Genomic DNA, 26,114 nt, shown 5'->3' with positions numbered 1-26,114 from the left:
AAAAAGACTCCTAGAGTTTTGACAGATTCTGACACTGTAATGATGTTCCCATTTACCATAAAGCATTTATGCAGATAATCAAGATTTTTTAAATTTTTGTTGGGTGCCAACCACAAGCAGCTCTGTCTTTGATGCATTCAGGGCCAGAGAGTTTACCACCATCCATACCCGTATGGCTTCAAAGACTCAATTTACTCTGATCACATCATCACTGTATACCCCAGTTAGTTTAAAACTATCTGAGTGTCGTCAGCATAGTTTGCGAACTGAACACCCATTGAAACAAGCAAATCACAGAGGTTTTGAGAACACATTAAAAAGCAGTGTTTTATAATGGTTTAATGCTACTAGTAAATGTATTACTGGTGTAAAACATGTCCTAACCAAGTGTACCTTTCACCACTTAATTTATATCTGTTCCTTGCACTGAAGTCCTGGTCAAAAATGCATTGACAAAGCCGACCGTGTTGGCTCCTGTATAGGTACTACACTCCTATGCACAGGCAATCACACCGTTTTCCAGCAGTTGACATCTTATCTCCAGGTAGTAAAATGATGGTAGTGCCTTGCAAATGCCTATCTATATGTTACCCTACCTCTCTCTGTCTGCCCATTGGCCTGTCTTTCTTTTTATGTATCGTGTCTATTTGTCTGTCTACCCATCTGTGTATCTTTCTCTCTACCCATCTGTATGTATTTCCGTCTAAATATCTTTCTGAGAGGTTGTCTGTCCATCTGTCTAGTAGACACATCTAGATGATGTGGACTGGTAATTCTGCACCTAAAGCTAGACTTGTTTTCTCCCCATTTCATTTGATCTGCTAGCCGGCTGACACATGTGCTGCGAATGAGATGGGAAGGTGTATTTTTATCAGACTTCAAACTTATTTAGTAACACTTGCTACTCTGATCCAAATTATAGATACATTATTGAAGGCTTAAAAAGTGTAAATCTCAAGTTTGTCTTCTTTTTTCACCCTTCAATATGTCTGTCTACAGGTGAGGAGTATGCTGAAAATTTCAAAGAATTGAAGCGTGCAATTAGTTCAAGATGCGCATCTCTTTGGAGGGTTTTCCAAAGCCTCTGTTGGGATTGCATTTTGAGAGACCAACCTTAATGGACCTGCAGAGTTTCTACCAAGTTATCCACACTCTCACTAGTAACATGACTGAGCAGTTAGGCTTGTACAAAGGAGAGCAGGAGACTGGTATAAAGAACAGAAAACATAGTGTGAGAACTGCCCATCCTAAGCTGTGTGCGTAGCGAGCCAAAAGGGACTGGGGTGCACCAGCTGCTACCCGGTGAGCCCCTCAGAGAGAGGATGAGGGACTCTGCTGGTTCACTGTTAGCACAGGAACCCTGTACTATACCCTAACGGGCATCCCAGTGTCCTATATCTACACAGCACACCTGTGCATCTACCAGAATGCACTATAAAATTAAAGTTGGTCGAACAATTGTCTGCTGCAGAATGTTTATGTGCTTGCAGCCTCCGCAAACCCTATTGGGTAGACTTTCCCCCATAAAGATAACTGTGGAGAGCTTGGTAAGTCAACAGTACAAAGTCCCTATCACCACTGGCTTTGCACACAGTGAAGGAGACTGCGGAACGCTGCAGAATCGCTCCTCCTAACAAAAGGATTTCTAAAATGGTGTCACAAGCTGTAAATGATTATGAACATTTGGTGTCCTTAATTACATCTAATAAGAACCATTACTTTGTAAGCCTATCTTTGGACTTGATTAATCATGCCATAATGAAGACACTTAAGATCAATGAGAGGAATAACCAAACCCAAGTTGAGATATGTGAATTCATTGAAGGTGGTCAATCAGAGATAGCATTTGGATAGGCCCTACAACCTGATGGAAATAAAAGGGGCTGGGCAGGCACTTTTTGGCTTGGACCCCAGAGGAAACTGTTGTGTACTGGGGAGACCCCCGGCCGGCCCATAGAGTCGGGGTTTGCTCCGCAGTACTTTAAGACGAGATAGCTGCACCTTTGAGATGGAAGGGGGTGCAGGTATATTACTCCAACACCAATAAATAAGGACAACTCAATGGTTTGGCAAAGGGGAGTCTGTTTAATGACAAGTACATAAAGGGGGGAAACATGGAAATCAACAGTGATGCGATAGTCCGTCTCGCTTCAACTCCTGCAAACTTCATACAAATAGTAACATTTATACATAAAACCCGTCATCATTGACGTGTAACACTCAAAAGTTAACATGCAATTCTATTGGTTAGGAAAAGGTAACTTTACTATAGGTACTATATCTGCATGTGGTAACGGAGTGAGAGGATTGGATAAACACTATCAGGTGGGCGTCTAAACCCTTCCTTCTAACATTACTCTTGTAGACGTCACTAAGAGTACGACGTCCCATTGGTTCTACTATCTATAGGACCCTAGATTATTTGGTCCATTGTGATTGGGTTGGCTTCAACCCCATGCATAAATCTCCACTTTATTTAGCAGCACGCAGAATGGTCAGCCAGCTGCAGGGTGCCCCAAGATTGACCCGGCCGTCCTTGAATCCATGATTACTTTAGTGGCTTTGTGTCAATTAGTTGGCTGTGGTCGGCCTCGAAACTGTATATTCTTGTCAGGAAAAGTTATGATATCTCTGTCTGTGCGACAGCCAGGCGTAGGTGTGAACCTGTGCTTCTCCTTGATCGGATGGTCACGTGCTGCTCACACCGTGAATCTGCCTCGTTTCCCTCAATTTGTGCATTTTAGTTCTTATTCAGCTTGCCATCTGCCTACGTCTCCTTATCTCAGCCTTCCTGAGATAGGCTATTCTGTTCTTAAGTTTCGATTCCGCGAAGCTACTGTTTGCTCCTCCTATTGGTCTGACCTTGGCTCTTCCTGGCTCACGTTGCCTCTGCTGAGTTTTGATTCAGCCATCTCTTCTCGTTTTAGCTGGAATACGAATCCTGTCCTGTTTGGCCTCTAGTAACCTGAGTTGATTCTGCTTTTGTATAAAGTGGACTCGCACTTGTATAATGTGCTTCGTTGAGGTAGATATGTATAGGTGGTGCTTGCCGCGGCCTATCTTCTACTAAGCATAGCAAGCCGCATTGTTTTCTTAGCTTCCTTGTGCTTTCAAGCATATGTACAGGCGTTAGCTGGTTGAATGACTTCATCCTGCTTTACATCTTAAGCTTCTTTATATTTCAGCATCGTCTCTCCTTCTAGGTTCACAATATCCTTATTCATGGCATTTCATCTCTTGTGTCATCTTTGGGTCATCTTATCTTCTATCTGCAAGTCTATCCGGGCCTTTGTGACATCAGCATTCGTCTTCAATTAAAGCCTTCCAGGACAGTATCTAGGCTATCTTCATTTCGTCTTATTTGTTGGTAGGGTTTCTCAATGGATACCTTACTGTCCATGGTTTTCTAGGTATCAGTATTTTGACAGGTGTTGTTCTCCTGGTAGGCACTGGGCAGAGCCCTACTGCTGCTCTCTTCTGATTTATTTGCTCATCATACGTCACATATTTTGGTGTGAATGTTCCTGGTACTTTGAAATGGGCGATGGGGGTGCAGGCTTTATTTGGGACCTCCTCTACAGTTGTGCTTCTGAATACTACCTTGATAGCAGGGGACGCAGCTAGAGTCCATAGCACTCCCTTGACACAAGGGGAGACTTCTAGGGAGAGAAGCTGGAGAGAGACTCTGCCTAGCAGAAGGCAGCATCTGAAAAGAAGAGGCCTACTCCATTGCCAAAGGCCACCTCAGAAAAGAAGAGAATCCCTGCCTTGCCAGGGGCAATATCATCAGAGGAAAGAAGCATTGCCTGGCCGGAGGTATTACTGAGAAAAGTAGAGAACCGCTGCCTATCATAAGATAGTAAGAGCAGCGTGAGAAAATCACTGCCTGGCAGGCAGTACTACCAAATTCAGAAGATTATTGTAAGTAGTAGTAGAAAGGAAGAAAATCACTGCCTGGCAGGCAGTAGTACTGAATTCAGAAGATTACTGCCTGGCAAGAAGTAGTAGTAGAAAGGAAGAAAACCATTGCCTGGCAGATGGCAGTAGCAGGTAAGCTTCAGAAAATCAGTGCCTGGCACAAAGCAATACTTAGTACTGAGAACTACTGCCTGGCAAGAAGTAGTAATAGAAACGAGGAAAGCCACTGGTTGGTAGATGAGACAGTACCAGAGAAGCTTGAGAGAACTGCTGTCTGGTGCAAGGCCATAACTGAGAAGCCTTAGAAACCCACTGTCTGGCAGACAGAACCAAGAAGCAAGTGAAGAAATGAGTAACCTGCAGGAAGAGACAACAAGCCGTAAAGGAATGGAGAGAGCAGTTTTTGACTGGCCCCCTTTTTTGGAAGCCCTGGAGAAGCATTCTAGTATTTATAATTGCAAAGAAACTGAGAAAATCCTGGAAAATTTAAAGTCCGTCTGGGACTTTCCTCCAGCAGCCCTAAAGGAGCAGAGAAGAGGAGTGAGGAGCAGACCTGTTATAATGTTACAATATAGTGTTACTGACCAGTACCAAGATTGACAGTGGGAGACATGCTCTTTTATAGACCCAGAGGAAAAGGCTACAGGAAGGCTTGGTCAACCAGAGAAAGGTGAAAAATGACTAAGACAGGCGAGAGAAGTAACTGTAGCCTATGAGGGGGTAGAGCGGAGCCCAAGGGGAGCATGAAAACACATAAAGGCTAAGCGCATTATGTGAAAGCTGGAAGATGAGAGGAAAGCCTCACTTGTTTCCTTTTGTAGAGGCCATTGTCATGAAGTATTTTGATTTGTTTTGTTAGAATAGTGATAGATTTCTAAAGGTGATATGGGAACATTCCTTGGCCTGTATTTACTAACTTTTGTCATAGCTCAGGGGACAATAGATCTAGGGTTTTTCTTTGGACACCTCTTTGGAGCATTTTAGAATAGGGGTTTCAGAAGGGGGTTGGACTTTCAGATTAGGATTAAGTTGTTTGTATGCTACCCAGCAAATGGGCATATTATGGTAGTGCAATACCCATCACTTTCTGTTGTGCCAAAATGATAGAACTTTGACTGAGAAATGCTTCATTATGTCTAGTGTATAGTACCTGTGAGCAGTAAAACAACTCTTTCCCTTAAACAATCTGATACAGTTCTAAAGAATCCCCATAGTATTCTCTATTGTGTATTATTGCCTGACTATATACACAAGGGGTGTGCAGCAATAGATTGCCCACACACGTAATAAAAATATACTTATATACTTATGGCAAGTTGCACTAAGCCCAGTAAAGGGAAGTAAAACAAGTATAGATATTATACACCAAGCTCAAAATGGGTGCCCAATTTGTGCACCAACCCACTTTCGATCAAAACAGTTATTGAATGTATATGGCACAGAAACAAAAAGCAAAACTATCTCAGGTGGTGAAATCCTATCCTGGAACAATTGCCAATCAATAGCCATAGGTAAGAAACCAGTTCTGCATTTTTGGAGGGGGGGTTAAAAGGTTGTCACAATTCTCCCTTGGGATTTAACGGGTTCATTGCAATGCAAAGGCGCAGATGGTGACACAATCAATTTGTAAATGTTACTTGACGTATCTGTGAAGAAATTATGCAGGCACCAATATCAGGTGAATGGGGGACCCCCCAGTTGAGATACCCATACCCCGGTTCTATCACCAAAGATAAGGCAAGGGAGGCTGCAAGAGAGGAATGTACGCCTTGTTGGATATAATGGGGCAAAAGGGCAACAAATGAGGTATGCACCCAAGCCCATTGAAACCCAACCAAGAAAACCAAAAACTCCAGGTAAGCCTAGGCCTTTGCAGATTACCGGTCTCACTGCTGGTTGCGGGGCTTGCGGCCACAAGGGATTTCATTTGTCAGCTAGTTATGGAGCATCCAGTTCCAGTCTTCGTTCACAACTCCAGTTTAGGAAACCACCAAACTGGACTTGAGGCTTTCCATTGATGGACCTCTGCAACAGCACCCTAGACTAGGAAAAAACATGATTCAGCAGATGGAGAAGTGGCCTTGGTAAGCCAGAAAGCCAAGACCTACCTCTTCAAAAAGGAGCCTCTACCTGATGGAGAACATCAGAGACACAAAGTGAGAGTCCCTTGAAGATTGTAAGTGATGTGAGCAGGCACTGCTGGATTGTTTTAGCTGAATTGTTCAGTTATTTCGATTACATCTTCCTTAAATTTGTAATTCTTATGAGTGGGGTGCAGACCCACTAATACGTGCCACCATGCTGGGCTCATGAAAGTGCAAGAAATGTAGCGACCTAGGCTTATTAGCCTTTTCACACACCATAATGTCTTTAAGCTCTTACGTACACAATCCAGAAATATATATCTGGTCAAGCTGCAATTAGCAATTGAACATACTGGTACTAAATACATGGACATCTGAATTAGATTTATCATTAATATCTGTGATTACTGCTTCATAATTCTACAACCCACTTTTTTGTATTAACATTAAGAGCACAGTGGTTGGAGTGATAAGTTAGAACACTCACACATTCAAAATCAGAACCAAACATAAGGATAACCACACTATTCCAATTTGGCGGATTGAAATCACGACGCACGGTCTGCCATCTTGGCTGGTCAAGTAATGGTCACCATAACAACCATTAGTTTACAATAGGAGAAAGGAGCTCACGTCTCCCGCTGCATTCATTTCGAGCAGAGCAGGAGAACTTTCATATATAGATTTGCCACAACCGGCAGTAAATGGGGCATAGAATATCGCAGGATAAATTGTTATTCCCTGTAGATCAAGATCACTAATTGAAACCGCTCCACAGAATTTCAGTAGAACACCTCCTTGCTGACTTATAAGGAACATTATTTGTTGCGAATAGGCATGAGATTAACACCCACGTTAGACCCTAGATTTTAATCCACACATAGGGCCTCATTCCGACCCTGGCGGAAGACCATGGTGCTATTGGCACCATGGTCCATGCCGGTAAGTTACCGACTCTGCCATGGAGAAAGGGGGAATTACCACCCCATTACAAGGTTGGCGGGGCGGTAATTCCCCCTTCCTCCATGGCCCTTCCCCATTCCCATTTTTGCCCCATAGGGCTCAATGGGAATGGGGAAGGCGCGAATTACGGTGCCGCAAATTGCAGCACTGTAATTAGCACCAAGGTCCCTTTGCGGGTCCCTACTTTAACGGCTGGTCTACACCAGCCGTTAAGGCCGGGTCCCGCAAAGGGACCTCGTAATTAGGCGCTAACAGGTTAACGGCGCCGCAGCCTTTTACGGCGCCGTTAACCCATTAGCGCCTGGGTCGTAATGAGACCCATAGTCACCAGTGCTAGCAAGAAGCACATTGCCACTCACAGGAATGATCAATCTTCATGGGTTACTGAGTCACACGCACACCGATAGGTGTTGGCAATAGAGGCAAAGATAACAGATTAACAGGGTGATGTAACTGTCACTGAATGAAATATGAGTACAACTAACTGTTACAGAATAGATACCTGTATGACCAATGCATAATTCTGGCATTTTTCTTTTTTATATTTTTTTATTTTGTGTTCCCTATATGTTCTCTACTCTTTGTACGTCTTGTGGCCTATTGTACCCTATGAATATTTTTGTATGCAATCTAAATGACGTGAAACATTCATAATTATTGACTGATGCGTACTGCGATATTTTGTACATTTGATCTTATTACGAATCGTCATAATGTTATGGTAACTGTGATCAAAATCCCATGTGATTAACATGGGACAAAAATGGGGATCTGTGATGATCTCAACACTATTCCACCTGGGCTATTGGAATTTGATGAATGATGATTTATCATACTGGGGGTCCTATACAACACTGATGGTAAACTACTACTGACTGTATATAGATCAGATGAGAATTGCAGGCCCTGATGAAGGACTAGTATAAGTCATAAATGCACTGGCAAAATCTTCATCTGCACTTAAATTTAATCTATTAAAACTTTATTTGGAAAACGAAAGAAACCAAGAGCTATTCTTTATATAAGGAATTACATGGAGAAAGTAAAATTGAATTCGAAGGTTTTTGAAATACGAACTATGACCATGTAGTAGATAGAGTGCATCCCACACCGAAAGCTAATAAGCCTAGGTCTCTCAGGTACCTTGAAGATGCACAACTAGTTGTACAGCACTGGCTATTGCATGATATGCAGGCACAGAAAGGTTCCCACTCTGTAGATGCAGACGAGCAAGAGGCCCAGAGCTTTCACAAGCTGCTGGAGGATGTCCACTAAGGTGCAGAACTGTGAACACGTTGTTTCCACCAGTTCCAGGGAGGGAGACCGGGGTCTACCTAGTTGAAAGAGGACCGAGATTCACCTTAAGGGATTTGGTGTTGAGACTGTTTGTCTCAGCGGCAGCTTCTAGCGCCTCTTCCGTGTCCTCTCATGCTTCATAAAGAATGGCTTCATATCCCCTCCTGATGGACCTAAACCATACACTTAAATGTAGTGGCTGACCAATCCTGGATAGTCAGGTCAGATGCATCCTTGACATCACTTTGGGTTGGATGGCGTGGCCAAATGGGTACTGTCATTATGCACAGTTATTGCTCAATTGTGTGAATCCAGGATTCTGCCACTTCCAGAACTCCTTGTGCAAAAATGTTGGGTGGTCCACTCACTCACTTATCCCTTCTACCTCTTCCATAAGAAAACCACAAAAAATGCTTTTAAAAGAAATTGAGTAATGCGGATCCGTACAGGTACACTAGGAAGATGTTGCCTGGGAGTGTTGACATGTGATTCCAAAGACTAAGGATGTCACGTGGCATCAAACCACCATACGCCCACGATAGGTAGGCTAGGCGGATCAACATCATACAGATAATACTTACAAAAATATGCAGTATCCCCGTCCCCTATATTTCTATTTTAAATGAATATTAAAGTTAACCAATGGCTTCTCAGGCATGACAAATCTGAGTTAAGGCTATCAAGAAGTAGTCTAGGCTAGTTGGATTGGCATCCTCTGGACATGAATACTAGGTCTTCTGTGTCCTGAGGGGATTAGCTGGGTTGGCCACTTGGTTACGCAACAACACACACAATGTTGGTCCACAACACACAAACTATTGGCAGGCGCAATGTTTTTTAAAAGCTCTTATTCTCATCCTCATACCTTTTATGTTCACCTCCTTGACTGCTCCATTTCTGCTCTACCGTCGAATTATCAGGGCAAGAGATATATTAACAGAGTAGGAGGAGACACTGCACCCCAGCATGAGCATAGATGTTTGCTTTTGGTTGCATGCTGTGGCAGTGTCTGTTTTTATGATCCCAATTGTTGCAGTGGTGTCCATTTCTTCTGTGGTTCCTCTTGAACCGTATTTCTGCTCACCTAGACTTTTGTTATTTCATCCAAACAGAAGGGAAACTGGGCCGCAGATAAGGTGATTCAAGTTCCCAGCAAAACGGTAGAAGGATGGCTACTGCCAGAAATGCCAGGTGGGTAAATTGCTCACTTGCAGAATGATTGCGTCATTCTGTTACTCGGTTGTCTCCAAAATGTTTTTGTAACGCAACCTACCTAGTTCATGTTAAAGACCAAAATTGTTAGATGGCCTTCAAACTGTGCTGATCTGTGCCATAGCTTGTAACGTGTGCCCATGCTGTGGAGGGCTTACACTTCACTAAAATACTCCACCCCCCGTTGAGACAACAAGGCACTGGGAAGACCAAGGCGTTATTGTGGGTCACTTCCAGCGGAGTCCAAAGCATGTTCCATGTTGCCTAACCCGTGCCACTAATCATCAACCCTACAATGGTTATTCATCTCACTCCATCACAACTTTCTGTATCCTTCTAATAAAGTAAAAATGCTGTGCATGAAGATGGGGAAACAAGGTTCTGTGCAGTAGTCGGAGCATCAAGATGTTTACTCCCTCACATCCTTCCTCAGTAATGCTGCTCTCCCAGACCCAAGCATATTTGAAGCCACCCATTTAGGCTTGCACCGGAAAGGAGTTACTTAAGGCAGGCACCTTTAAATTGAAAGTCAACAAAGGCCATCTTGCTGTGTTTCTTGGGAACAACCTTGGCTGTGATTTGGCTTTCTGCTGTCCTTATTGAGGATACAATGGCATGTGCCTGACCCTTTTAACTAGAAATAACAGTTTTGTACTTGGAATGGTTGTTCTATCCATAGAGGAGTTGTGTATTTTCGTCTATGGAAAGTTCCTGTTCTACAACCTTACGCTAAATAAAGAAAGTTGCTTCACTTAGCCATGAGCATCATTTCACTGGCGATAAGGATGGGATGTTCCCATTTTGTGGAGAATTTACACTTCACTAAAATACTTCATCCCCTGTTGAGACTTTTGAGCTTTGGGAAGACCAAGATGTTATTGTACGTCACTTCCAGCGGAGTCCAAAGCATGTTCCATGTTGCCTAACCCATGCCAAAAATTGCCTGCTTCAAATTCTGGAAATTGACTCATCCAATTTTTACACAAAATTAAATTGGGCTCCTATCTGGTTCGAGCGTCTCTGCCCAAAATATCTTAGAAATGATAAATTGATAACAGACTTGGCAGCACTGGTCTGGCAGGGATGTCATTTAGGGGTCCCCAGGGGTCACACTCGAGATCCCTGAGTTCTCCCTTACTACCCATGGGGTCCCCCTTGATACCCCACTCAAACGTGAAGCTCCTGCGCTGTGGACAATGCCATTTGCCTCTGTTTCTGGAGTGGCTAGCTTTCCTGTTCAGGCTTCTAAAAACAACAAGGGGTTGCACAAGTGTAACACTTTGAGTAGTGACCCTAAATAGGAAAGAGTAGGAGTAACACCTAATTGGTCTTTCTGGAATTCTATACAATAATTGCTGGACTCATTAAAGGTTTATTTCAGACACACTTCAGACGGTGAGTCACTGATTTAGTCTGTTCTTAAGCACCTCAAATTCAAAATGCAGACAAAATCCTCCATAAAGCATTTAGAGTAGAATAAGCATCCATTTCAGACTATGTATTTTGCTTATCACAAGTTGCAGTTATAGCTTTTTTCTGCCGATACATATGATGATCCATTCTTGTATGAAATGTATATCACGTTACAGTGATATTGTAACCATATTTTTCATAGTGTACTTAGAAACAATGCTATGCGATGGCACTTCCTGTTTTGTCAAGGGGTAAATGGTCATGTTCCATCGCTTCATGAGATGTCACTTAGGGGTGGGGTCAAATAACGTCACTTCTTGTGATGTCATCAGAGGTTAAGGGCCATGTAATGTCACTTCCGCTGGCATTTTGGTGAAATGACGTCCCTCTGGTCTGGACAAGGGTGTGGCAATGCCCAATGTCACAGATGGTAAAATAATACAGGGTTTTGTCCTGACCAACATGCGCTCACCATTGTGTAATGAAAAAAAATTATATTCACATTGCAAAATCTCTGCTAATTCTGCTAATGATAAATTAGAGAGTTAATTTCACATATGTTTCTCTTTATTAGAGGTGAGTGTAGCGAATTTACAGCCAACACTTTTTTCGACCAATTCTTAATGTATATATACAATATATACCCAAATACAGTAACATCAAAAACATGATCATTCATGAAACCCAACAAATGAATGTTAAAACAATACAGTATTCAAACGATTTGTTGCAAATTCAACCCCAGAAGCAAGTAAAGAAAAGTAGGAAAGAAAGCGAGAGAGAAGACATAAAATAACAGAATTAATGAGAGACATAATGTTGCCCATACAATTAAAACATCACTGTCACCGAAACCAATGGTGAGAAACGTGAAATTCCATATACACATGCTTCTCCAAGCTCAAATGAACAGACTTTTTTTTATAGAGATTATATTTTTATAACGAGTGTGACATTCTACTATTTGGTATTAATGAGAAGTGTGTACCGTACCTGTTAACCAACCCACGTCGCCTTGTGATAGGCCTGTGCTGCCACATAGAGATACTAGTGAGCTTGAGGGAATCGATCGCAGTACCTAAGTTGGGAAGGTACACATAAAGACCCTGACCACAGGGCTTAAGAGAAATATCCCTAATGTTGTATCCCTATATATCCCTAGCATCAGGACCATCTCCTTCTCTTCTAATCCCTCACCACCTAAACAAACGCCTCATCCCCTCTGCATTCTCATATAATCTCCTTGCCCCTGACACACATCTTCTCCTTCCCCTTCCTCTAAGAACTCTGAAGTTCTCTTCTCGCATCATCGACTGTCTTTCCACCATATATCACTGGATGGAGCTACGCTGCTTAATGCGTACCACCTCCAAATGTTGGGTATTCTTCTGTCTTCCAATCCCTAATCCCATTTCCCCTGTCTCCTCTCCTATATCCTTTCCCCTGGAAACCCTCAACCTGCCCCAAAATGCTCAGAACCTGGGGGTTACCTTTGCCAGCAAGCAAAGTGCAACATATTACCTGACCATCTGAAATATCATCCCCATACACAACTTTACTCCATTAAGAGGCATTTCCAGTCTAGTCCTCAGCAAGCTATGGCTACTGCTCCAGCCTTCCCATGAGGCTACTTCTGTACTCCTTCATGCCATTGGACAAGCTACTGAGCTTTTCCACCGGCGCCATATTTAACCTCGCTTGATCCTTCTCCGCTTAAGGCCAACACCTTAATTTGGTGTGGCTGTTGATGCACAGTCACTTTTTTAAAATGCTGCTTTAATTCAAATTAATTCATGGATAACTTTCCCTTCCCCGGTTAACTCCAGTGCCTGCTGCTCTCGCCCTTGTCCTCTGGTCTCTGTTCATCATCCTCTCTGCTCTACCTCTTGCTTCTGCATCATCTCCTTTGCTGGCCCTGATTGGATTCAAGACTGTCTTTAAACTGTACCTCCTTTCCCTTGAGGTAACACCAGAGTCGTCCGGTAGCATCACCCCCAGCGCCCTCGAGTGATTCCCTACTCAGCCAAAATCTGTAGATAAATGCATACATGTAAATGGTTACGTCTGCAAATGTCAGTGCTGTCCCCTCTTGATGTTCCCCCAGCTTCCTACTCCCCATCTTGCATCCTGTATTCAATGTTAAGGCTCACAAGCATGGGGTTTCTCCACCATGTAACAGGCTCCATGTCAAAGCTCTTCAGTCTCCCTTTGTCCCTCATTAATCCTACATTGTGGTTGACCTCAGAGCAGTCTGTCACCCGCCACCATGGCGCTGCGATCAGTGTACACTGGCAGAACAGTTTCTCAGGCAGCACTGCACATAGGGCCAAGCATTACTGCATCAACATAGTTGATGGGTGCTTTATAATTTCGAGAATCTATGGAAACATTGCTAACATTAGCAAGGAGAATTTATTTTGAGCAGTGAGTAATGGGGTTATAGGACGTACATGGGTGGGACATATGGGGCAACCCAGAGCCACCCCGGGAGTGGGAGTGGTGGGAAGGCGTGGAGTTGGGAGAAAGAACCCAGAATCAGCCTAGGAGCTGTGATGTGTGGGAAGGAAGACCCCACTACCAGCCTTAGAGTTTGTGGGGCGTCTGAACCTGGACCAGCCCGGGAGTGGGAGTGAAAGGGGCTGGGGTTAGATGGAAGCGTACCCAGAAGCAAGCAAGCAGTTGCTAGCCACAGAAAAGGCTACTCTAAAGTTGAGTCTCCTAATGGAGTGTCCAGAGTCATCTGTCAGGAACCATCTTGACGGGGCTTCAGGTGAAGGGTGGGTTGGTCAATGGGCTAGCGGGCAGTTCCTCTGCCAGGCAGAACCTTTGGTGGCTGCCCAAGGTAGCCTGCCTTATCCTCCGCAAGTGCAAAGCTAGTGATTGAAGGGCTGGCCTGACAATTACAGTCCACCTTCTCCCCAAGGGATTTTGTTCATGGGTTGAGATACATGGAGAGGGGTGCTGGATCTTTTGGACCCAGGCTCATGGGATCCTTCAGGCTCGGCACATTCTTGTGTTTCTCATGAGTGCAAAGGAAACGTGACCGCCAGGTCCAAGGTCTGTGTAGATGCAGGACTTCCAGACGTACGCTTGGCGTAATCACCGCACATAAATGATTGACCTGCATTTAAGTATATGAGCTATCGCTCTGTGTGGACATTCCATTTAAGGGATAGGTGTTACCCTGCAGCTCCTCTGCCTCACTCCCCTCCTAGGAGCTATGCTTTGACAGCTCAAATGCTTCAAACAATATGGGAGGCGACTGAGCATAAGGGAGCTCAGGAGCCCTGTCCTGCCAGTACTCTGACCGTGAAAGGTACAGACTGTGTGCAAAGGGCCTAAAGGAAATCCGCAGACTATAGAGGGCCCTCTCTCCAAGGAAATCGAAGAACCAAATGAGCCGAGTGTCCGCTACATAAATGGCACAATAACGGGCCCAGTATTCCTATTCTACAAGTACTAAACTGAGTGAATGAGCCTGATGGTCTTTATTGTTGGGGTTGGGAAATGAGCAGATTCAATTGGTCCTGTGGGCTATTTCTGCATCTGTTTCTGTGCCCCTTGCTAAAGATAATCTAGTCCAGGGGTTTTGGAAATTCAAATGTTTTTTTTTTCTGAATATTTACTTGTTCTTGCAAAATCTGCTCCCTGCTTGCTCTTGCATTTAGTCAAATGTATTGCACAGGGTATGAAGGACAGATTGAAAAGCAGGAAAGGGTATTGATATGTTGATAATGGCCACTGCATTGGCCAGGGGTGTTTCTAGGTCTGGAAAAGATCTGGGGCTATGATAATGTCGGGACTGTCGGGACTCTGGGCCAGCTAGCCTTTTGGTTGTAGCCCCTGAGCTTCTATCGGGGGCTACAACCAAAAGACCCGGGACTATAGCCTCCTCAGCCCCACCTAGCAACACCTCTTACATAGGCACGCATAATTTGGTAATGACCAGGCCTGCTGCCCCGAAGTAATGACCTGAGCAAAGCAAGGGCATTAACAAGAGGATGCTGCCCTTAGCCAGCCATTATGTCCCAGCTCAGCAGCTAATATTCACATTCACACCAAGTAATGGCGGTAAAACAATGATTCTTTTAAAAAAGGGACAAAAACCCCTGGGAGGTGACTAGCATGTCCCATGTGTGCAGGCCAGTGGCAATGAGGGCTACAGAAGAAGAGCGATGCTCCACGCCGAGAGGCAGGCGGGGAAAGAGGGTCCTGTGGTCATCCAAAAGTGAGCTTGCTACCAATATCCAATCTTATCATTCAATAACTAACACCTTTCTAAACGTGATTTATAGAATTAAGGATATGTTCTTGCAGTGTTTTGCATGTGAAAATGTGTTCGCATTTATTTAATCTGGCAACAAATGTATATGATCAATAAAATAAAAATACGCCATTTTAACGAGCATACTACATGCCACGTCTTGGAAATGTGTCTCCATTTTCCAAATGCTTCTAAAAACTGCCTTTTCTCACTGAAAACCATGAAGGCTGTGGAGGTTTAGTACTCGCAGAAGATGAACCTGTACCATATGCACCTTGTATCCGCAAGCTGAGAACCCAATACGCGACACCTACCATTCCTTAGGATGATAACAGAGAAAGCGGTTGCTGTGCAAATACAAGAGAAGACTAACTGCCTCTCCGCAACAGACAGTGTTCAAAACACAAAGTAGTATAGGGACCGCAAAATTCCAAGTCATCGACTCCACACATCACGGACATTTAGGAGCCCAGGCCCGGCTTCAACTCTGCAGCCCTCTATCCAGTGGACCATCGAGGCGTGTTAAACATTTTACCAACACATGGAGTTTGACTACAATGCCATTGCAAACCGACACCAACACATCTCAATGTTCACGAGGGTGTTATGGAGTACCTCAAGAACCCATCCTTTCCCCTGTAATTATTTTACTTGTACCTGGAGCAACTAGGCGGACTGCATGCCAAGTATTCCGATCAGGGGTATGGCTAGGATTGTAAACGTTTGTTACGCAAATGCTAGAACTGCAGGGATTCGGGGATAGCTATAGCCTTTTGGTTGTAGCCCCTGAGCTTCTATCCAGAGCTACAACAACTACCCTGTTTTAGCCGCTTCTCTCCTTGGTGTTATTACTCCACTGGTTTTGATTCCCCTGCAGTAGCCAGCGCCAAGATGCCTTTGGGTGTACGTGCGCTTTACCAAGTTCAATTAACATAACAATTAACATACAACCAAAAGACACGGGGCTATTGCCCCCTATGCCCCCAGTGATGCCTCTGTTTCCGATGGTACTCCACCCTCTCTGAAAGTTGTCACAAGCAGAGACCTCAATCAGTCGCGACTACTCAGCTGAAATCCAATTGTGTCGAGGTCCAATCCTTTCTTGCCAACAGATGCAAACCAGTCCAGATCAATGTCTAACTCTCTCACGTGGAAGTGGGTGACTTTATGCCCTAATCAGTCAGTAGGATTCTTCCTTAAGACGTAGGAGGCCAAGAAAATATGACAAAGAAAACCCAAACAGCTTAGTATAAGCTCTTTTTAAAGAATACAGTAAAATGATATGCAGTTTGTCAATGACGGCGAAAACCTGTGTGGATTTTTTCTTTTTTTTTTTTAAAAGTCCCACTCCAGATAAACAGGGCGTTGACAAAACATAGGACCGGAGCAAAAAAGGCTGGAGTCCTTACGAGGGTACCATGCATGAACCCCTTGTGCCCATACGACTCCCCTTTATTACTCTGTAAAGGATGTCCTCCTTCAGCAGCAATTCCCAGGATATTTCCCATCATTAAACATAAGCCCCTGCTTCTATTCACTGGCTTCTCGCCTTACTGCTCATCCTGTTTCTCTGGCGTTTTGGGAAGGGCCCAAAATGTTTTTATTTTTATTTATAAATGTATCTACTCCTGAGTAAGGTTGGCTTGTGTCTGGTGTCCAGGAAGTTGTTAACACAAAAGTGAGCAGGTAACTGTTACAGATGTGTGCGAATGCATCGATGCTTACTCACAGAGTGGGATAGGGAGAACTAACTCTTCCTAGAGAGATTTACACCTGTTCCTAGACAGTGGTGATGTGCTGCCTATCTAAGTCAGTGGAAAGAAAAAGAGACAAAACACTGTCACAACTATTTTTCTTTTATATCGTAAACTTACTTCTATATTACACAACACACTTTTCACACACATGAACATCGTTGGTTGTGTCAGGAGAAAGCTACCATGATTGCTAACTAATAGTGAGAGCACTGTTGAGAACAGTAAAGAGAGCACACCAAGGTAGTATGTGACCAAAGCAAACAAAGATAACTCTGCAGTTTGAAGAGTTTTTAAAATGTATTTTTACAAAAGGAACCAGATCGAGGCATTATCTTGATTCAACCTCGTTTGTAGTTTACTCTCTGGGTATACAGACCCCTATTGTTAAAACATTAAGGTCCTAAGTCTTCCTGGAAAAAGAATAGAGGTATCGTTCTTAATAGTAGTATACCCATTGGGGTCGACCTGTTTCAGCGACATCTAGTAGTTGCCAGTTGCATTCTTCAGGGCCATATTCGCGAAATACACTGAGCACTACTGTTCATCATACTCCCTGCACACAGGGCTCATTGTTTAAATGGCCCTCAGTTCTTCTGCAATAATTCTTTTTGGTGTAATTACTACCTGCTCATTGCTGTAGAGGAGACCAAAAGCATATATTGTGCTGTAAGAATATGCAAGTGGGAACTGTGCCTTATATACGCAGTCCTTTGATGCATCAAAACATACTTGTATTGTTAGGGTTGCCTGACGTGCTTGAAATGTGCCTGTATTGAGAGAATATATGGACAGAAGTACTGACATTTCTCATGAATCTTGGATAAGACAAGAGAGGCTTGGCTAGTTTTCATGCCCCCCAGCCCCCTGCCGCTCCTCATCTTACCTGATACGCATCGGTGTTTGTTTGCGAGACAGACCACATCTGGTAACTGTTGCTCAGCCGCATCTGGTGACTGTTGCCCAGCCGCTGCTCCATGGAAAATAAGTGGCAGACTCCATAGTGTTCAAGTCACCTGATGCGGCAAAGGAGTGATATCACCTCGCTACACGGTGTCCCCTTAGCATCCAACCACAACAGTCTATTGCCAATGGACCAGGAAGCTGTGCCACGGGATATGTTCTCAACTTCACGCAGTATGTCAGGTTGCGGACACAGACTGAGGCCTTTGCAGTTCTTTCTGAACTTTTCTCCCACTGTCTGCACTCTCTGGAAATGGTGTTGTGTGGGGCCATGTGGGTGACCTGGACTTGCAGTCTCATCTGCTGTGTCCTGGAGCCATAAACGTCTTGACGGTTCTCCTGCAGGTTCTACAGGCTAAGTAGTTCTTCAGGGTAGGAGGAAGGAGTGTCAGCGGTGACACATCTGGCTTGGTATTCCTTCACAAAGTAATGAGAGGCACTTGTTAAAGTGAGGTGGGGGTTTAATGCCTTGATTGTGAATGGTACTTTTTTATTGCTGCGAGTTATACTCTTCCTCATCCCATTCCTTACGAACCTACACAACTTTCCGCCCTTTATCCTTCTCTGGAGAATGGTCCTCTGATCCTCTTTGAGGCTTGTGCATGTTCAGGAAGTTGCACAGAGCTACAGACTTTTTTTTAAATTGCCTCTTTTGGGGGGAAAGCTTTTTTTTAAAGTGAAGAGTTTCCACAGTTTTTTATTTGACTGCTTATAGGTCGAATCTAGCTCAAGAGTAGCAGAGTGCTTCCCCACAGGTTTGTGCCAGAATTGCCATTTTGTACAGTAAGGCAGTACTGTTGAGGGGGCGGAAAGGGGCGAGGGATTTGTATTCATTCGGCAGGTATCGTTGAACCACGTTTTTAGTGCTTTGCAGAGCTGGAGGATGGCAGGGGCATTTCTAGCCTCTACCGGGATTGGGTTCCAGGTGATCTGGGAATGGCAGGAGAAGGTCTTCTCTTTGCGGGCTAGTTTTTCTGGCAAGGATAAAGAAATAATTCACAAAGTAATGAATGGGACGAAGAAGAGTAGGATTCAAGTAATTAGGGCATCATTCTATCCTATAAGACACTTGGACAAGGAAAACTTCTTTTACAATTCGAGAGGATCAGATTTCCTCTCAAAACGCAAATTGTCCCTGCACATCAGCTGTCAGGTCTGGAAGTTCCAGCAGAGGATAATCTTAGCAATGGGGCATGATAACTGGTAATGGCATAAAGTGATCATTACAAACCTCTACATCATTTGGATGCCCCCCCCCGAGGGGGTAAATACAAATATTCTGCAAACTGCACAATATTTCCCAGCATTGAAGCATAACAATCTAACTGCAGTACCCATTCATGCCCAACCCCAGGGAATCCAGAGGTCAAGTCCTAAAAATGAAGGTGGGGGACTCATCAACAAACACAGTGGGGTGTGACATCGCCAGAAATTAGCATATTAAAGTGAAATATGCACATTTAATTGAATTGGCTTTGCATAACCACTCAAATTGCACAAGACGAATGGCATTTGCCTTTCATAAAATCAACACACACAAAACCAAGAGAGGATATTTTCTTCTAATCGTTTTTTTGAAAACATTGAAAGGTGTACTCCAAGAACCAATACAAATATTTTCCCTGAAACTTGCAGTACCGAAATGAAACATTTCACCTTTAGTTGTTTGTTGTTTTTCATCAGGTTATATAGTGCATTGGTGAAGCGTCCACCCTGCAAACCTGAAGACTGTGGTTCGATCCCTGAGGTTGGCTTTTTTTCATAAATTCCAAGAGGACATTCCATTTCTCTAATTTTAGCTGGGGGGACTGAGTCCACCCTCTGAAAAAACTGGGTGGACTATGTCCATCCGCGTGCACCCTCGACTTGAGCCCTGAATGGAACACAGCCTGCAAACCTGCCCTGAACCCCTAAGGCTATACAGAAGTACCCCAACACATTACGGTTCCAACCGAGGAAGCTAAACAAATTAAGCTGCAGCCTCTCAAGGAGAAGGAAGGAGACTGGAGCGGGACCGCATAAGACTCCATCACTTCCAGAGCAGGGGTGAGGGCAGAGGCCAGAAGTGCAGGCCTAACAAGGAAACCAATTAGCCACGGGTCTCCACTGGCAACTTCCCCACTTTAGCAGGGCATGACATTGCCACCATTTGTGCGGTTTTCAAAAGCAATTATTTAATGCATTTGCATATGTGAAACGCACAAGTAACAGATGGCTTCGAAAAAGAACAATGGGGAATACATTGAGACAAGGGATTGATATGCAATAGGTTGAGAATAGCATCTTGTAATTCGCGGTATTTACTGCTATTGGGAATGTATGTGCTTTCTAGAATTGGTGGATTTTGGTGGAAACGGTGCAGAAAAGCTCTTGGACATCCCACATTTTCTATAGTAAAATCCCCAATGGGTTTACAAGGCATTTTATATTGGGATTGCAGTGCTGAAATTATCTGAATTTTACACTCGTTTGAATTTCTGTATGTGACCACTGAAATGACTGTACTTTGTCCTGCCTCTGCCAGGCGTCCTAATGCATTGGGCTCTTTCTCCCAGTATTTTGTTACCTGTGCCTCCTTTTTCACCCATTGCCCTTAATGCTTCTCTCCCAAAGGTCTCATCACAGATATCTTGCTCTCGTTGGATGACCGTTTTTTGTACTTCAGCAACTGGCTGCATGGAGATATTCGCCAGTACGATATAACCAACACTAAAGAGCCGAAACTGGTGGGACAGGTGAGCCTTCTGTTTCCTTGTCGATTACTGTATTATGCAATAGGACATTTTCCCTCCTGGACATGATCCTGTAGTCAAGAAACTCACCCTGTCCGATATGTATGTCTTTCCTTGCTTTTGCCTTTAAACATGTGCACTTTTTTCTAATGTGCAGCGTGGGCGAGCATTTTTGAGAATGCCTTTTCCGGTGGTAGTGGGGGACCGGTGAACATATTCTTCATTGCATGACAGAGGTAATTGTGACTAAGTATAGAATGGAGAATGTTCTGCTAAAATAAATGGAAACATCTTTGAGGCTACAGGCTCATTCTCCAAAGTAAATACACGTAGAGAGATGGGCACATCTACAGACCTGGGATCACAGAAGGAGGGAGTAGAGAATAAAGCCCACCTAGCCAAAGAAAGAGGAGAGACCAGGAGATGGGGTTTGCTAGAGGAAATGAAGAGCTGATTGGATTCAATTGTCAGGTTCGCTTAACAAACCTTCCCTCCTTCAAACACTCTACTACACAGAGATGGAACAGCTCAGGAAACTCGAACCTAGGCAACCGTCCTATTTCTATGGGAGAGCCTGAAACTGTCCCCGTCTGGGGGGGGGGGGGAATGTGCTTGAAAGGCTTGTAGCCCAAATATCAGGCACCCTTCACTGCAATAATGAACCTCTGTTATCCATCCAACACCTGAACAAGGACCTATCCAAATCGACGTCCCTAAAACGGGCATACTTGGATCTATGTGGAACTGAAATGTGAATACCTTCCAGTAGACGACAAACCGAAGGGCGAGAACCAACTAGTCAAACATTAACAAATCTATGGAAGCATGAAATGGCAGATAAGTAAAGATTTGCAGTACAGTCAGCAGATCATTTTGAAAGATCAGCCTAAATGCTTACCACCTGTACTGCATCATCCTGACCTGATTTGATGTCTGAAATCATTGCGTCCACAGAGGATATTTTGCATGAAGATGAGGTAAATGTAGGGATCATGGATGGATAGCCATAAATTCATTTAAATTGACTCGCACCAATAGCAGTAGGCACAGTATTGTTGTAGGCAAACTCTGCTAAAGGAAGTAGGTCAGTCCCCTTGTCTTGCGAGACTGAAACAAAACCACGTAGGTATTGTTCCAATGACTGATTTAGCCGTTCGGTCTGCCCATTGCACTGGGGACTGAAATCTGAAGCTGAGGGCTCGATGAATCCCAAGTGTTTACAGACTAATGCCCAAAATGAAGAGGTGTATTGTGGCGCACGATCAGAAAGGATTGTGGCAGGAGCTCCATGTAAACAAAAATAGTGTATAGAAAATATTTAGCCACCTGGACAACGGTAGGAATCTGGGGCATGGACAGAAAATGGGCAATTTTGGTCAGTCATCCGTCACCATGATGGTAGCATGCCCTGAGGAAGGAGGTAGATCTACTATAAACTCTGCTGCCAGGCTGTGCCAGTAAAGAGGCATGAACCAAGTGGCCAAAGGGATCTTGTCACAAAACTTTGGTCTGTAAACACAGTGCAAGCTGAGACGTAATCCTGAACATAATGTGATGCACAAAGCCATCAATTTCCATGAACTCCAGTGTGGACCGGTTTCCTCGATGTTCGGCAACCACAGAATCATGGCACATCTGCAGTACTTCTTTTCTCAATTTAGAGGTGGGAAAACATTGTTGCTGTTCATGAAACAAAAGGTCCCCTCCTTGATGTAGTTGGTAACCGTGAATCTCATTGTCTAAGGTCAGGAAAAGCCTTTTTTGATTCCTTTCTGACTATGTGGAGGAAATCTGCTACTATGACTATGTGGAGCATCTACGTTCCAGACAAACTTCCTTTCTTTCTTCAATCGATATCTAAGTGGCAGGACTTTGTGTGAAAAAGATGGAATAAACTTTCAGTAAAAGTTCGAGATGCCTAGACACCACCGAATCTCCTGTATGGAAGTCGGATTGACCAGTCTAGGACTGCCTTAACTTTAGCAGGGTCCATTATAGTTCCTTTATCCGACAACATGTAGTAATGATAAATGGCAGTTAAAATTACTATCGTTCTGAGGATCAGCTACCATTTTACATCCCTTATGATATGGGCTGTAGATCTAGGCTTCTCGCCCATCTTCTCGCAGACAAGATCTCCCTAGCCCGCAACTGGAAAGCTTCAGATGGGCCGGTGTTGTCCATGTGGAAGCTCTGGGAGATGCTGGCTTCTGAGAAAAAAACAGCCCTGACTGAAGGGAGGTATGCCTCTTATGTTGCGACCTGGCCCCCCTTCATTTACTACACACAAGATGCCTACCATAGGGCTTAGAAGCCCAAGCTATACAAATACCTAGCCTTGCTCTTAGGACTGGGGAAGGGCTTGAGCATGTCAGTCGAAGCGCTCTGGACAGTGTATAATAATCCTTCATCTATATGCTTGTTCCCAACGTGTCTCTTGCTCTTCAATGTTTGCCGGTATCCGTTTATGCCTGTATATGTCAATTTGCCCTGTCATCCATGGCTCAATTAAAAATCAATAAATACGTTTTTTTAAAAAAAATAGAAAATCTCACTCAACCTAAAAGTCAATGAAAAATCAGGAGGGGTTCACCAGTAGTACTGCGGTGGTGGGGCATACTTCAAGAAGTGGGAAGATTTGCAAAAAGAAAAATCTTCCTACCACTGGGCAATCATTGCTGGCGTGGTAGAATGCAAACAAGGTGCCCAACCCCCGTCACTGAAAAAAACACACATGTTGCTTTCGCAAACAGGTACGGTCTCTAAATGAAGGACGTCCTGCTAGTTGTCTGTTAAGCCTCGAGCCCAAAGGGTCACCTGAAAGGGATCCCATAGATCTCGAAGTCTGTGAAAAATGGACCTATGAAAACTTCCGCTCTGCCTTCTACCAAGTGACTGGTCCGCCAGTCGGCCGCCTGGCTGTGACAGCTACTCGGCTTCCACCTTGATCTGAAACCTCAAACATTCCCAGAAGCTCCTTGTTAAATCTGAGCGCCTTCGTCATGCCCTCTAACTTGTTTGTGCACTGTCACCTCTACCCTCTAACCTCTCCCAAACTGTTGCTGAAACGCAACCAAAAGGTATATTCATGGTCCCTGCAGATAGTATGACGTTTTCTGTGTGGACTGCCCAATTATAAGAATGTCTAGGTAAATCAGCAACCACACCCGCCTCGTTCTGAGACAGTGTCCAGTCCCTTGTAGGGAGCCGATTTCCTAAAGGTTCACTGCTTCAAAGACAATTGGAGACATTTTCTGTGGTACAGCCAGTGGTCGAAGTGAGCGGGAGCGGTTGGGAGCGGTGCTCCTCCACTTTTTTAACATTATGTTTTACTGCTCCTATACTTTTATTTTGAAAAGAAACTGTCGTGGAACGGTTTCGTTTTAAAATAACAGTGTAGGAAGAAGTTGAAACGTGCACTTTCAGTGCACTGCACTGAACATTCCCTTAAACAGCAGGTGCATGTGTTTGGGGGTTTGTACTGTTTGTCGTAGGCGGTGTGGTGATGGGGTTTGTGAGGAGTGGGTGCAGGCTAGCAGGGAACATAGTTCCACTGCTTCTTTTCGTACACTTCAACCCCTGGGTACAGCCCAATTAGTACCATCAGGTCAGCATCGTTTAAATTCAACAAGTCCCAACAGTGCAATCGCCATCTTGAAATGATGGTACATGATGAAGCGGTTGAAATCCATGAGGTTCATGACCAGGCAGGAAGCCTTGTACTTTTTGAAAGCCAGAACGATATTGCTGACAAACCCTGACGAAGGAAAGGGACACTTTCCACTTCTTCATTCTGCACCAACCCTGCTACTTTAGCAAAATCAGTACAGGACTCTCTGACTAAGCCTTTATTTCAAGTCTATTTCAAGTCGACCAGGTATTACAGTGACGATCCAACCTTGCACTGTCTGAATTACCAACAGCTCTTGAAAAACATGATATCAATTTAGCAAATATCCTTGAGCTCCCCTTTCGCCCAAAAGGAGGCTCAGCATGATCCCCAGAAAAAGGCTTACCCTGATCCACATTTCCGCTTCCACCGGAAGAAGGAACGCCTGGAGGTCTTGCTGAAACCCCTTGAGGCAAAGCCTGCAGAGTGAGACACGGCCACCCATGTAGCTTGCACTACTGCCTGCCCTGGAAGAGACCCATGGAGGAAACCTTTTTCTCAGTGAGATCTGTGTTTTGCTATCCTGTCATATTATCAACGTAGAAAACAGTGAATTGAAAAACGAAGGACAAATATACCGGTTTTATTATTTTTTTTTGTTTGGGGGACAGTGGTGGGGGGATGTTGTGCTGAAGGTTAGTTATGGAAATATTATTTTAAAAGAAAGGAATAAAGTGGTGGTGGGGAAGGGGGCCGAGGGGTGATTATTCCCCCTCCTACCCCAGCCCCCCCAAATCCACCCCTGGTAGATATGCATTCATATGTAGAAATAATCTTGTGTTTCAAAGGATTGGGAGGATGGGACACACTATTTTCTTTTATGTCCTGAACATCCACTAGATGGCAGAACATGACCTACGAGAAACGTATATGTTGTCTGTTAATTGAAGGAAAGGAAACCAAGAAAGATCGGTGAAAAAGCATAAAAGATTAAAATCGTTATTTTAGGAGCAGCATTTTTTCAAAGTTGTTTGATTCAAAAGGTACTTTTATGTCGCTATATAGACATAAACGCGAATGTATGGACGTATTACTTAGGGAACAAACTAAAAAAGTTTGTAAAAAGTCTATTAAAGTGGAGTCAGAGGATGCTACCAGACCTCCCAAATTGTCTTTAGTAGGATGCCCTTGCTTCTTACCTGGGCAATAGGCGTGTTGGCATTCCCCCGAATGCATAATGCCTATAGAGCCCAACTGCTAATCTCTCAGTCTCAACGTAATGACCCTCAACGTTTGCCTCGACTTTCAGCCTCAAAATCTTTTTTTTTAATTTACATGTTTATTAATAATACAACATAAAACCATAAACATCACAAAAACTGAAATTTCCAACTAGGTTCATCACATTCAGGTTACGCCAAACCCTAAAAAAGGAAATATTACAGAATCAGTCGGGGAACAACAATTTCATAGTAATATCACAAATCTAAAAATCTGCTCCAGGTTTGATCAAATAAATTCATTTTCTTGTCTCTCTGAAGGATTATCTTCTCAAATCTTGACACTTGTTTTAGATCATTCATCCATTCTGAAATCGTTGGCCTTTCCTCACTTTTCCACTTCCTCAAGATGATTCTTTTGGCGGAATTCGCTGCCCTGAAAGACCAGCTTCTCTTGGGAAAGGGAGATCTTCCAGCATGTCATCTTCTCCCGGAATTACAGTTGTATGATCATAATCTTCGTGCACCAGCAAAATCTCATTCGTCTTCCTAGTGACCCCTCTCCAGAAAGATCTTAATTCATAACAGTCCCAAATCATATGTTCAAAACTTCCACTAGCATGCTTACACCTCCAAGAGGCATCTGAATCAACTAAACCTCTTGCATGTAGGTTTTGTGGCGTCC

At 43.9% G+C, this 26,114-nt stretch overlaps 1 protein-coding gene across 1 annotated transcript in view; it reads left to right on the top strand.

Moving 5' to 3' along the window:
* Positions 1 to 26,114, top strand: part of LOC138580083 (methanethiol oxidase-like) — a 364,838-nt gene that overhangs the window by 260,377 nt on the left and 78,347 nt on the right. The window contains exons 8-9 of the mRNA XM_069650350.1: positions 9,374 to 9,452; positions 20,481 to 20,602. Of these exons, the coding sequence (XP_069506451.1) occupies positions 9,374 to 9,452; positions 20,481 to 20,602 (201 nt within the window). The remainder of the gene's footprint in view (positions 1 to 9,373; positions 9,453 to 20,480; positions 20,603 to 26,114) is intronic.

Source organism: Ambystoma mexicanum, chromosome 1p, assembly GCF_040938575.1.
Source record: "Ambystoma mexicanum isolate Mex_15411 chromosome 1p, UKY_AmexF1_1, whole genome shotgun sequence".
NCBI classification, from domain to species: Eukaryota; Metazoa; Chordata; class Amphibia; order Caudata; family Ambystomatidae; genus Ambystoma; species Ambystoma mexicanum.
The sequence above is the reverse complement of the archived record's forward strand: the minus strand, read 5'-3'. Positions and strand labels throughout refer to the sequence as shown.